Source organism: Hylobates moloch, unplaced genomic scaffold (genome assembly GCF_009828535.3).
Source record: "Hylobates moloch isolate HMO894 unplaced genomic scaffold, HMol_V3 SCAFFOLD_1, whole genome shotgun sequence".
In the NCBI taxonomy this organism is placed as follows: domain Eukaryota; kingdom Metazoa; phylum Chordata; class Mammalia; order Primates; family Hylobatidae; genus Hylobates; species Hylobates moloch.
The window spans coordinates 59,526,797-59,539,358 of record NW_026652276.1 but is presented as its reverse complement, the minus strand read 5'-3'; the positions used below and the strand labels follow the sequence as shown (position 1 = coordinate 59,539,358).

The window sequence follows — 12,562 nt, the reverse complement described above, 5'->3', positions numbered from 1 at the left end:
AGCTTCAACCTCATGGGCTCTCGCCATCTTCCTTCCTCAGCCTCCCAAGTAGTGGGGATTACAGGTGCACCCACCACACCCAGCTCACACTTTTAAAATAGAACATTTGGATAGATGACTATTTACCATTTTAGGAAACTTTTGTTTAGGAATGAATTTCATCCTTGCTTGATTATCCTTGTAGAAGGAAGCATAGCACGATTTTTGCTTCATAAGCATTTTATTTTCAGCACGCCACAGCTTAGAAATTTGATTCTACTAATAGCACACATGTAAATGGCAGAGAATGAAACTTTGAAGTAATTGGCACAGGCTCTAAGGAACTCTGCCAGAGGAAGGAAGTACAGATGCTCCTCCATTTACGATGGGTTTACATCTGGATAAACCCATTCTAAATTGAAAATATCGTAAGTTGAAATGCATTGGGTTACATCCTGATAAACCCATTGTAAGTCAAAAAATTGTTAAATTGAAGCATTGCAAATTGAATCATTGTAAGCTAGGGACCATCTATAAAAGCATCATTTGTTCACCACAGCCCCTGGGATCTCACCACAGCTTGGGTAACGAGAAATGTGCAATTGGTTCAAAAGTCGAAATAACCTCTCTCTTGACAACCATAATTCATTTTACTAGACATTTTTCACTGAGCATTAAGCAGCACAAATCCAAATGATAAAGTGCAGGCCAGTTTGCAGGCCTGTATTTTAATCCACCTTAGGTGTGAGTGCAAGGACACACATGTACACAAATACAGATACACACACACCAGAAAAAAAAAAAACCTGCACATTTCATCATTCTGTAATCTATAGCATTTTTATAGAGCCATGTACTTTTAAAAACTAACACCCTGGTGCACGTGCATACATAATCTTTTCCTGGTCAATACGGCAATTCTGATTTATTTTAAAAGAAGAGAAAAAAAAAAGACTTTCACCAATGGGTTTATTTAAAAGGAAGCAAATTAAACAAAACTATGGTGATAACAGCAGATGTCTAGTTATAATTCGTTCCTCTAATGCTGATTAATATATTCATGAACAAATCAAATGTATTGCCAAAAGAAGAATGCTACCATTAACACCCTAGCGGCTACTGGTTTCAGTTGTGTTTCTCAATCAGGCAAAATGTTCTTTCTTAAGCTCCTATTTATTTTACTTCCTGACAATCTCAAAAATAATTCATCTTGTGTGTTGTTTCCTCATAAACGCTTCCTGATGCTTGATTGCTTTGCCTATGTGACGTTTGATTTCAAACTGCCATTTTACCTTTATAAACATTTGGAACTTTCTAAGCATGAGGAGAATGCCCAAAAGGCATACAAAAATAAGGCTGTAATTAGATCAGCAGAGTATGTTTTAAGGCACATCTAGCTTTCTGTGAATACCAGAAACCTCTCTTTTCATCCAATATTGCATTCCCAATTGGGGTGCAGAAAGTAAATTAACATCTGGGGACTCCAGCAAAGAGGCTCTGTTAACAGCATGTTTAATTTATTATTATTGCAAAAGAACAGTTTTTCTTATGATTAGTGAAATAGAAAACTCACAATATATTTAAGATTCTGCCCCCAAACCATTACAAAGGGGTTGAGAGAAGAGAAAAGCAGAAACCAAAAGAGAAACAGAAGTAATAATCAGTTATCACATGGTTTTTATAGTAAACAATAGAATATGATGTGCAATAGTGCAATTTTCCTTTGCTAGTCCAGCAATGCAAGTAAGTCTTAATACAAAGTCCACTGATGTTACTTTTTATATTTCGGGATTTAGTTGCGTGCTTGCCGGGGGTTCGAGTTCCTGCCAGACTTTTGACTCTGAGTGGAATCACTATTGCTAGAATCACTTTTACTGAGTCCAAGATGATGAAGCTTCATATCCCAGCGCTGTGAAATTTAAAATAGAAAATAGTCACAAGCACATTTCACCAGGGTCATTATTTCCGTGATTCTAACAACTGGGTCAGAGTGCAAGGTCAGATCTCCGAAGCATTTTGCTACTTTTCCAAAAGTATAAATCTATTTCCCAGGGTAACAAGAAAATTGATGCAATATGAACATTATTCTCTAATTTTAACAAGCGCAAAGTTGCCCATCTATAATATATTTAGTAATGCTTTCTTATCAAACCTTAAACTTAAAATGTCCATGTCTGTAAACGATGACAGAAATATCTCCCTATATCTCTGGGTATTTCCTGAGGTAACATACAGGAGGCTAGTGCTTCACAGATACTCAACGAATGGAAGATTTATACACAGAATTTGAAGGGAAGGATATTTTTCAACATCCTCTCTTAATACACATAAGAATATAGCCTTTTAAAGTCTATGTGATTTGAGCACTGAAAAAAAAATGGAAATTTTTTTGAGGGATGGGGGGGGTCTCAAAAATATTTTTCTAAGTAATATCCACTAAGTACAATGAATAAAACAGACAAGGTCCTGCCCTCGTTCTAAGTGTTACAAAGCAGGCATTAGCAATGTTTTTAATAAACACAATCAAGTTTAGTAATATTTCATATTAACAATGTCAATAATATTTTCATGTAATTTAAGTTAAATGGAAGTTATATTACATGAGGATAGGTAAGGAATACGAACTACAGCTGTACTTCCCAAACTTCAAACACGGGGATATCATATGGGGAATTTGTTATAATTGCAAATTTTCATTCAGTAGGTCTGAGACAGGGCCCAAGATTTTCATTACTAACAAGCTCCCAGGTGATACCTACGTTGCTGCTCCAGGGACCACACTTTAAAGAGCAAGGACCATCAGATCCTTGGGTCGGATGGCCCAAGTTCAAATTCTAACTCCACCACTTACTGTGTGAAGTTTCTTGAACTTACTAGACCTCATTTTCATCATGTATATGTTGGAACTGATAATAGAATCTACTTATAAGAAGTAGATACATCTGAAGATTAATAAAAATATAAAGTGCTTAGCACATAGTAAATTTGTTATTGTTTTTCTGTTACTGAAAGTAATTCTTCATTTTAGAATTTGTGGAGTACTTTACTCCACAATCTTGTCTTCATATTTTAAAAACAGTCTGATTCTCAACTTCCCAAGGAAGTCCAAACATCTTGAATCGTCTGCTATAAGAGACTTAGGTAAACAACCATTTGCATGAAAAAACCATAATAATGTTTCTTATAAAATTATTGATTTATCCACTGAGAGCAAAACTCAGCTAAGAGCAAATCTGATTGAAAAAATAACATCCTCCATAAAACTCTTTTTACACATCTTCAAATTGACTGGAAAACTAAAATAGGAATCTCAATAATTCTGGCCAAAGAGTTTTCTACCCAAACTCTTTAGCCCTCAATATCTGCATATGAATTTAAAATTGTTCAAATTATTGGTTTCTTTCCTTTAGAATATTTAAATCCAGACTGAGAATATAAATGACTTTACAATAATAACTCTGCAAGTCCCCTGCAGAAAACAATGGGAAATATTGCAGAAAGCAATGGGAAACAGGACAAACAAGCCATGTGTCCTGTCAACAACACAATGATATTGTTTTGGTACCAAAAGAGGAGCAGTAAGCCTTGTTACATGCTTTGCAGCAGGGATATCGAAAACTCTTCCAACTGGTACAGGAATTTAGGACAAATTCCTGTTCTGCATTAGCAAGCAGAAAACCAAATTAAAAAGACAGTAAGAGATTCCAACATACTGAACAAGAGCCACTTTTTTCTTTAATAAACACCAAACTAATTGAAGAGAGATGCAGAGAGAATGCCCACAAGTCTGAACTTGAAATGTATCTCCCTTTTGACAAATCTACTGAAGGGGAGAAGAACTTACTGGAGGGTAGTTTCTCCTTACAAAATAATGCCCTCTACATTTTTGTAGGTCACATAAACCCAAACGTGTCTGCCGTGTCAAGTGCCAGATGTATAAGATAAACCGCCCAGGGGTGTTTAACTTACCATGTAAATGTTTCCCAAGCCTTCAAACTTGCAGAAGGAAGAGGATGTATTATGTTTGGTACAGTTCCCACTCCCCCGCACCCACCCACACATCCTTTGAGATTTTTTTTGTCCCCCTATGCATTCCCCCACCCCATTCTTTTCTTTAAAACAGATTTTCTTAGTGCAGTAAGAAGAAACAAAACCTTCTATAATACAGTAATGTACTACGTGATTTTAAAAAATGTATCAATTCCACAATCTAAGAGTTATTTGGCTTAAAAATAAGGCTACATTACTGCTCTAAGGACCTAATTTGTTCAGATCTCTTATATACAGATGAATGTAGCTACACTTTGTACATAGGAATTGGTGTTTATTCATTGGACATCATTGTTTATTTTCCTTCCCATCATTTATTCTCCCCTTCTCACAAACTGCAGTTTGTTCAAAGAAGCAATATCCCCAGGTTTAAAAAGACTACATTTTCTAGGCTGTTTTGCAGCTAAGTAAAAGTTGCTTGATGAGGCTCTTGGAAATCCCTTTTACCTCCTCTTTTTCCTGCCTGAAATGTAGCCGTGATATTAGAGGCAGAGTAGCCATCTTGTGACCTCCAGGTGAACATGAGTATGAAAGTGATGCCTTTAAAAATGGCAGAGTGATAAGCTAGAAGGAGCCAGACAACATGAAACCACCCCACCAGGACTGGACTACAGCTAGACTCCTTGTGAAGAGACATTAGGGCAACTGTAGTTAGATCTTTGATACACACGCAGGGAACTCATTCCTTAAATAAAATAGACATTAAAGACAAATTCAGCTCTTGGAATATATAAATATATGAATACTAGATTTTAATATTTCTCATATGGTTGAAGGCAGCTATTTCATTTCAGTGACAGATGGCTGATTTTCTACTTTTGTTTTGTTTTCAGTGTATTACTTCAAACATAAAATACAGGCTTACCTTAACTTTTTTACCAAGTCGATCCTTCCATTTCTCAGCTATAGAGCCTTCCACCAAGAGTAATCTGTATTTTTAAAAGGAGCAACCATTTTTGAAAAATTAAAACCTGTTACTGAAAAATACAAGGAAACAGTGCCAAGAAAGACTTATATGTTTATTCTTGAATAGGACAGCTAAGATTTAGAACAGTAACTATCAACCATTTGTGAGTCACAGACCCCTTTAAGAAACAAATGAAGTTATGGTCCCTCTCCCAAGAAAAATGTAAACCTGGTGGGGCGCGGTGGCTCATGCCTGTAATCCCAGCACTTTGGGAGGCCGAGGCGGGCGGATCACGAGGTCAGGAGATCAAGACCATCCTGGCTAACAAGGTGAAACCCCATCTCTACTAAAAATACAAAAAATTAGCCGGGCGTAGTGGCGGGCGCCTGTAGTTCCAGCTACTCGGGAGGCTGAGGCAAGAGAACGGCGTGAACCCGGGAGGTGGAGCTTTCAGTGAGCCGAGACCACGCCACTCCAGCCTGGGCGACAGAGCAAGACTCCGTCTCAAAAAAAAAAAAAAAAAATGTAAACCTATAAATTACACACATACACCCATTCCATATATGAAATCAAGAAACCCAACTAAAACTTATCTGTAATCCCCAAGAATGTAGACAGATCCCAATGTAAAAATGCGAGGGTAACATCTCTAGAGACAAATGCAATGAGAGTAGGATAAGCAAAGTAGTTATTCTGTATCCTTAAAGAGTGAATTACCTGGAACGTTCCTCATCTTCATAGCCCATGATGATATATTCCTCATTAACATTAAGTGGAGGGCAGAGGCAGCCAGAGCTGGTATAGAGGTTGACAGTATCCCGTGGAATGTTCACCAGAGAAGACTTTAGAATCTCCTTCACCTCCACTACTGCAGTCACATCATGGCACTTAGTCTTTATCTCTTTAACTTTAGCCCGAATGACTGGGATAAAAGACAAGAAAAGCTGATAATAATATGACACAAAATAGGTGCCCCATTCAAAAAAAGCCAAAGTAGGCTTCTCTTTAGTTAATTCTTATCCACTTGATATTCAATGAACGGAACAGAAAAGTCAGCCAGATATTTTCGCCTTAGATTGTAGTGTGTGACACAAAACAACACACCCGAACTCCTCATGTTCAGCCCTGCTCCCTTTCCAATTTGTGGCTATGTATATATTCACATGTATTTATGCATGCGTGTGCATGTGCTTTTGAGAAATCCATTTAGAGAATCAAAGATTGAGTCAACAATCCGATACAATTTTTCTCTAAAATTCCATTTTGGATGTGTATATATGCATGTGCAGTTCCAATTGCTGCCAACAGGAATTTAAACTATGTTAATTTTACTATATGAAAAGACCTAATACTTAAATATGCTTTATTCCTTGTCAACATTCTTTTATCAGGTCTATTAACAGATTTTCTCAAGTGGTGGGCCTCTTTACTGTTATAAAATTGTCCTGCTCAATAGCGTTCCCAGACTGGCTCTGCAATCTTTTCACCTTCCTCATCTTGGCTCGCTGTTCAGATATTAGCTCCTTTCTTTCTTTGTGGTCAGTACAGATTATCTTTTATATTCTCCTTTAGGTGGGCTACATTTTCTTCTTTGTTCAGATATTAGGTCCTTTTTTCCTTTGTGTTTAGTACAGATGATCTTTTATATTCTCCTCTAAGTGGGCTACATTTACTTCTTGAATAAAAATTGTCACCACCAGATCTTATTTCCTCCATCTGCTTTGAAGTCAGACACTCCAACATTCCTTCCCCTCACGTGCTATGGAATATATTCTCACATGTCAATGGCATTATTCTACCTCTCTCGATGGATATATTGGCACCCAATTTATCTCACAAGAGTTGCTTTACTTATCAACGTAACAACAAATTGCCTTCAGTTGCAAAGTTAAAGTATGTGACTCAGAATCTAGAAAATACAGATCTGCTTCTTTTCTGTATCTCTCCCCTTTAAAAGAGTCAAGTTGTTTAGATTCCTGCTTCTAGTAAATGAGCTTTTAAAAAGAGAAGTTTTAAAACACCAAGAAATAAGTAAAAATATCAGTTAGTAAAAAGCCAGTGGCATTTCTCCCAGTACCCTCATTGCTCCAGTTCACTATCCATGGACATTATATAGAGGAAAACACTGTTTATCCAAATGAGTCAACATTTCAAAAACTTCTTAGGCACATAATTGCAAACCACTTTAATCTGAGTACCTTCCCACATATTTTAGAGGTTTTGGACTATAAAGGATTAGAAGAAAGTAATCCTTGAAAAATATAAAACCAGCTAATCAACCATTCCCCCCATTAATGCTCCAATTTCATTACACAAACTTATTCTACCAGTACAACGCACATGACAGCAATTAGTTACTAATGAATTCTAAAAGCTTCACATTTCAGTCTTCGGAGAATTAGTTGCCTCAAGTATGAGAACATGTAGCAAACAAACTGTAACTACCCAACTGTCCTCGCTTGGTTTGACTGGCAAGTGGAGCCCCTTTCTATTCATGTTCTCCCTATTCTGTATTTAACAAAAGATAAGATTGCACTTTTTGAAATGCCATTTGGGAGAATCAGATGAGAAATTCACAACCCCAGCTAGCAGGCATTTTTGTGTGTCCTGGCTTAAGTGAACGTGCTTCATAGCATCCATCAACTATTAGAGATTAGTGAACTGTGCAAATGTTCTCAAACTAATGATTTATTTACCCAGTGTCTACTATTTTCATTAGAAATTTTTAGCACATGTACCCACTCCAAAATAAATATCTTTCTACAAGACCTACTTTTTCACTCAAGTAATTTTGTTAACACTTAAAGAGTTTTTCCCAGAATTAATCTAAATGAAGTAGAGGTTTTGTCTGAATTTCCAACTGCTCCCACCTTGACATGCAGATATAGAAGATAAAAATATTTTGGAAGTAAAATACACTTCCTTTTCAGAGTTCTTCCTTCTATTTAATCATTTGAGTGCCTCCCTTCCCCAAAGAAACTGTAAGAAATCCCAGACAAATGGCAATCCTGAAACTATGATCAACTTAGCTATTACTTGGCTACAAAAAAGAAATTATCTGCTCCTTTCCATGAATTATAATCCATATCCCATTTTATTTTATGATATTCATCCAGCTACCTTCTCTAAGACCTTCACTTTCCATGACTTGTCATTCAACTTTTAACAAAAATAACAGCAACAACCATTGCAGCACTAAAGAAGCTAGATAAAACTTGATAATAGGATACATAAAATAAATATAAATAATTACATTTCCCTGATATAAAATTGATATGTTTTTATTCTTAGTGTTACAGTATATAAAAGTTCATATAGCATTTTTCAATCTTAACAAGCTAATCTCCTAGAAATTAAGGCCTCCCTTTTCCCTAGGGTTCTTCACATCAATATGTAAAGAAATGGGTTCTTAGATAAGCAGCCAGGCATTTGACTTCTTACATAAACATAACCTTACAAACTTAGAAAGAACATCCATCATTGACTAAGAAAAGCTACATTCCTCTTAAGAGGAGTAGCAGGCAAAACATAGAAATTAATTCCATTGAAGAAAAATTTGGGAAACAAGGTGGATTTGTTTTAAAGAGATTTAACTAAACCAAAAATTTTCAACTTTATATTTTTTAATATACTGCATTTTGAAAGATATTGAAGATAACTTTTACAGTCTTATTCATTTCTCTCCTTTCAATTCCCAAAAGTATAGAAGAAATAAATCTGCTGTATATATCCTATATACTTTAAAATAGTGTATATAAATGCAATAATAAAATTCTTATTTTAATAAGGTTCACTGTAAAAGTCTGTTTAATCTCCATGTTTACTCATTGACTCAACATCAATAGTCTTATGCAGAGATAGTAACATACCTTTTATTAATACCATAGATATTAGAAAAAATCAAAATGCCTATGGAATACAGTAAATATCAGTCCCTTATATATCAACGGGAAAGCTCTGTTAATTGCCCTTTCTAAATATAATGACTGTATATATAAATGAATTTATGACTCTAAAATATACACCAGCATCCAAAGTACATTGTGAACAATCAAAGAAGGGACAACTTAGGTTCAATAATCATTGATAAAATCATTGATAATATATCTCATGGGGCAGCTGAGAAAATTAAAGATAATGTATGGAAATCACTTAGCACAGTCCCTGGCGCAAAAATGGCAGGCTTTTTAATCCTTCAGTTAAGTTTGTCAGCTACATTTGGATTGGTGGCTCTTCAATTAATATTGAGTTTATTAGAATGTCGGATTTTAAGTCAAGCTAGGTAACAACACATTTCCTTAGCTGAATATCAACAACTTCTACAAGTGTTACTTTCCAAATCTGTCAGTGTTTTTCATGGGATAGGCTGACTGAAGAAGTCAAGTTTGAGTCTTTTAACAGTTCCTTATGCATCAAGGTGCTCTGCTGTTCACCCAGTGAAGCACAGCTGATGGCCTATGCAACCCAACTTGAGCTCAAATCCTCCTTCAGCCTCCAGGTAGGGAAGAGTCCCATACTTATCTCTGTGATACTTATATCTGTGTACTTAAGTGCATGGCTCTAGGATGACAATACTGCTTGATGTGCTTCAACATCAACCAAGTGTTAAGCATTTTGCCCATGTGAGACATTTTAATTGGTTGGGGCAGACAGACTATGCTCCTAAAAATTGTCCTTCTGTTTTTAAGCCTTATTCTTAAATGGCTCCATTCATTTACATGTGCACATCCTCATAGGTGCACCCACACACCTTTCTTAACACAGCAGTTTATACATCAACCATGAAGTTTTCCTTACCATAGTTGTAATTGTTCCGGAAATAGGTCTTCTGTGTAGCTCTAATAGGCTTACATTTACAGCGTTCTGAAAAACACATTTTAGTTATCAGCACATTTCCAATATTAGCTTTCTTTTGTTTCCTCACATTTTTTGCTCAGACTAGATCTCAATTTGGTGGTGAGAAGGCTCTTGTCAATTCTGTGTGTCCGATCTTTTTCTCCTGGAACTATGTTCATGTTTATTCTATCTACATGTCCTCTTATTCAATGTCAGTATGCTCATGAGAACGAGTTTCCATTCTCAACAAACCACCCAAATCCTGAGGAAATGCTGTTCACCCCCATGCATGAGAAGAGCATGACCCCTTAATCCTGAAAGAGGTGTGCTTCATGCTTATGGAAGTATTAATATTATGAATGCCAACTGGGAGGCAATTTTCCGCCTATGCTCAGGTAGCTGGTTTACCCTGTGGACTATCACCTAATGCTCATATACTTTTAACAGATGACACAGTACTCCTCCTACTGTTAGCTCCTAGATCTGAAAGCAACTCAAAGAGATAAGCAAGTGTTATTACAACCCAGTGAACTTGGTGAAGTTCTTAAGAGGGGCAGTGAGCCCCTTCTACAGGTAAAATAGCTACCATTCAACTCAGTGGTATTTTTGTGCTTGTTGGAGGAAATTATGCATGCATTTTGAAGAGAGAAATTTCATGTTTTAAAAATATCTGGTGAGTGGTAATCAGAATGCATATTTTATGTATATATTAGGTTGGTACAAAAGTAGTTGTGGTTTTGGCCATCATAATAATAATTCTAATTATCTCAAAATGTTTCATCTATAAGGTAGATTCATTGGACATCTTGAAGAGTAGATTGTTATACCTTTTATAGAAGAGCTACAAAGCTAATATTACTTAGCTAAGAAATATACATCATAAGCATGGCAAATTGTCAGGAATTAATGTCAATATAAAAGTAGAAAATAATACACAATTATATTAAAATATTTAATTATATGTAAAGATTTCTTTAAATAATGCCCCTGAGAAAGCTTTATGAAAAATTAAATGGTATGTGCTTCTCTTTTGACACAGAAAGGAAATAAGAACACATAAATTAGAGAAAGGACATCAAGAAAAAAAGTTTCACTTAAAAGGCATTTTATGGCTGGGCACAAGGGCTCACACCTGTAATCCCAGCACTCATTTTGGGAGGCCAACATGGTGGGGTGGTAGGTGGGGGAAAAAAAACTGCTTTAGCCCAGGAGTTCAAGACCAGTCTGGGCAACGTGGCAAAACCCCATCTCTACAAAAAATGCAAAAATCAGCTGGTGTGGTGGCGTGTGCCTGTAGTTTCAGTTATTCAGGAGACTGAGTTGGGAGGATCACTTGAGCCCTGGAAGTCAAAGCTGCAGTGAGCCAAGATCACGCTGCTGCACTCCAGACTGGGTGACAGGTAAGACCCCGTCTCAAAAAAAAAAAAAAAAAAAAAAAGTTGTTTTATGTTAACATGGGGAACAATAAAAGGCAGAAGCTTTTGTTGACCACTTGTATTTTCTAATGAAAATAAATTTTATTTCCAGTTGAACTTGTCGATAATATGCTTTAAAATAGCAGTCCCGAAAACAGTATCACCCTTCCTGCCAGAGAAATAAGTATGTCTACTGGGGATAGGTAGCAGCAGCAACTGTTGCTCTTGCCCACGACAGAAATGAGAATTCCTCAATACCACACACAGCTCCTTCCCTTGTTCTCCTGATAATTTTTAGCACACAATTTCTGTGAAGATCTCAGCCAATAAACAATGAGTAACATTAGTGCTGGTTGCTATTTTGACAAAAACTATTCCAAAAATAACTTTATTAGCAAAATGATTGTATTATCATTTAAAAGAAAACAAAAAGTTACCTAGTTTTTGGCGTTCTATATTTTATTCTGTATTAAAATGTTGTACATATTTTTAAAGAGATATTCTTGAGATGAGAATATTTCTGAAGATGTAAATTTTATGGTATTAGGTTTATAAATTATCTTCATCCATATATAGACTTGTGATTTTTCTACTTAAAAATAAATATCTACCAAAAATAAGTCATGTAAATAAATTACACATTTGTAATTCTTCAGAAATTTGCATGTGCTCAAATAAAAAATTTTGGCAAGAACTACAGCAACTGTCACTGAATTGAGTCTAATTTGATGCTGTTACTTACATATCTTTGCCTGGAGCATAAACAAATGGATTCCATAAAACTTTCCAGGCAGGGATTTTTTAAAATTATATTATAAAATGATTTAGAATATTTCAAGTAGGCATTTACAAAGCTATGCATACAACTACATATACATAGCTAGACTATTACCTAACAGCTAATGAGCTAAGCAAATATTCTCAGGACTAAATTTTGCTCATCTGCCATATACTTCTTATTTCTGCTGGTCTCCAAGGTGACAATGCCATACTAAATATATATTTTAAATATTTATATGGGACAATATGTCCCAATCCCTAGCTATTGCCATAAGCAAATTATCTGTCTAGTTCAAGTAGCTTGATAAAATAACAGTAATAAGGGGGGTGGAGCCAAGATGGCCGAATAGGAACAGCTCCGCTCTCCAGCTCCCAGCCCCAGCGACACAGAAGACGGGTGATTTCTGCATTTCTGCTTGAGGTACTGGTTTCATCTCACTAGGGAGTGCCTAAGAGCAGGTGCAGGACAGTTGGTGAAGCGCACTGTGCGCGAGCCAAAGCAGGGAGAGGCATTGCCTCACTCGGGAAGTGCAAGGGGGCAGGGAGTTCCCTTTCCTAGTCAAAGAAAGGGGAAACAGACGGCACCTGGAATATC

The 12,562-nt window shown here is 36.2% G+C and overlaps 1 protein-coding gene across 1 annotated transcript in view; it reads right to left on the bottom strand.

Moving 5' to 3' along the window:
• Positions 1–201: 201 nt before the first annotated feature.
• FRZB (frizzled related protein) overlaps positions 202–12,562 on the bottom strand; it is a 39,653-nt gene continuing 27,292 nt past the window's right edge. The window contains exons 3-6 of the mRNA XM_032755215.2: positions 9,734–9,799; positions 5,654–5,858; positions 4,895–4,958; positions 202–1,888 (exon numbers count right to left, since the gene is read on the bottom strand). Of these exons, the coding sequence (XP_032611106.1) occupies positions 1,772–1,888; positions 4,895–4,958; positions 5,654–5,858; positions 9,734–9,799 (452 nt within the window). The 3' untranslated portion in view covers positions 202–1,771. The remainder of the gene's footprint in view (positions 1,889–4,894; positions 4,959–5,653; positions 5,859–9,733; positions 9,800–12,562) is intronic.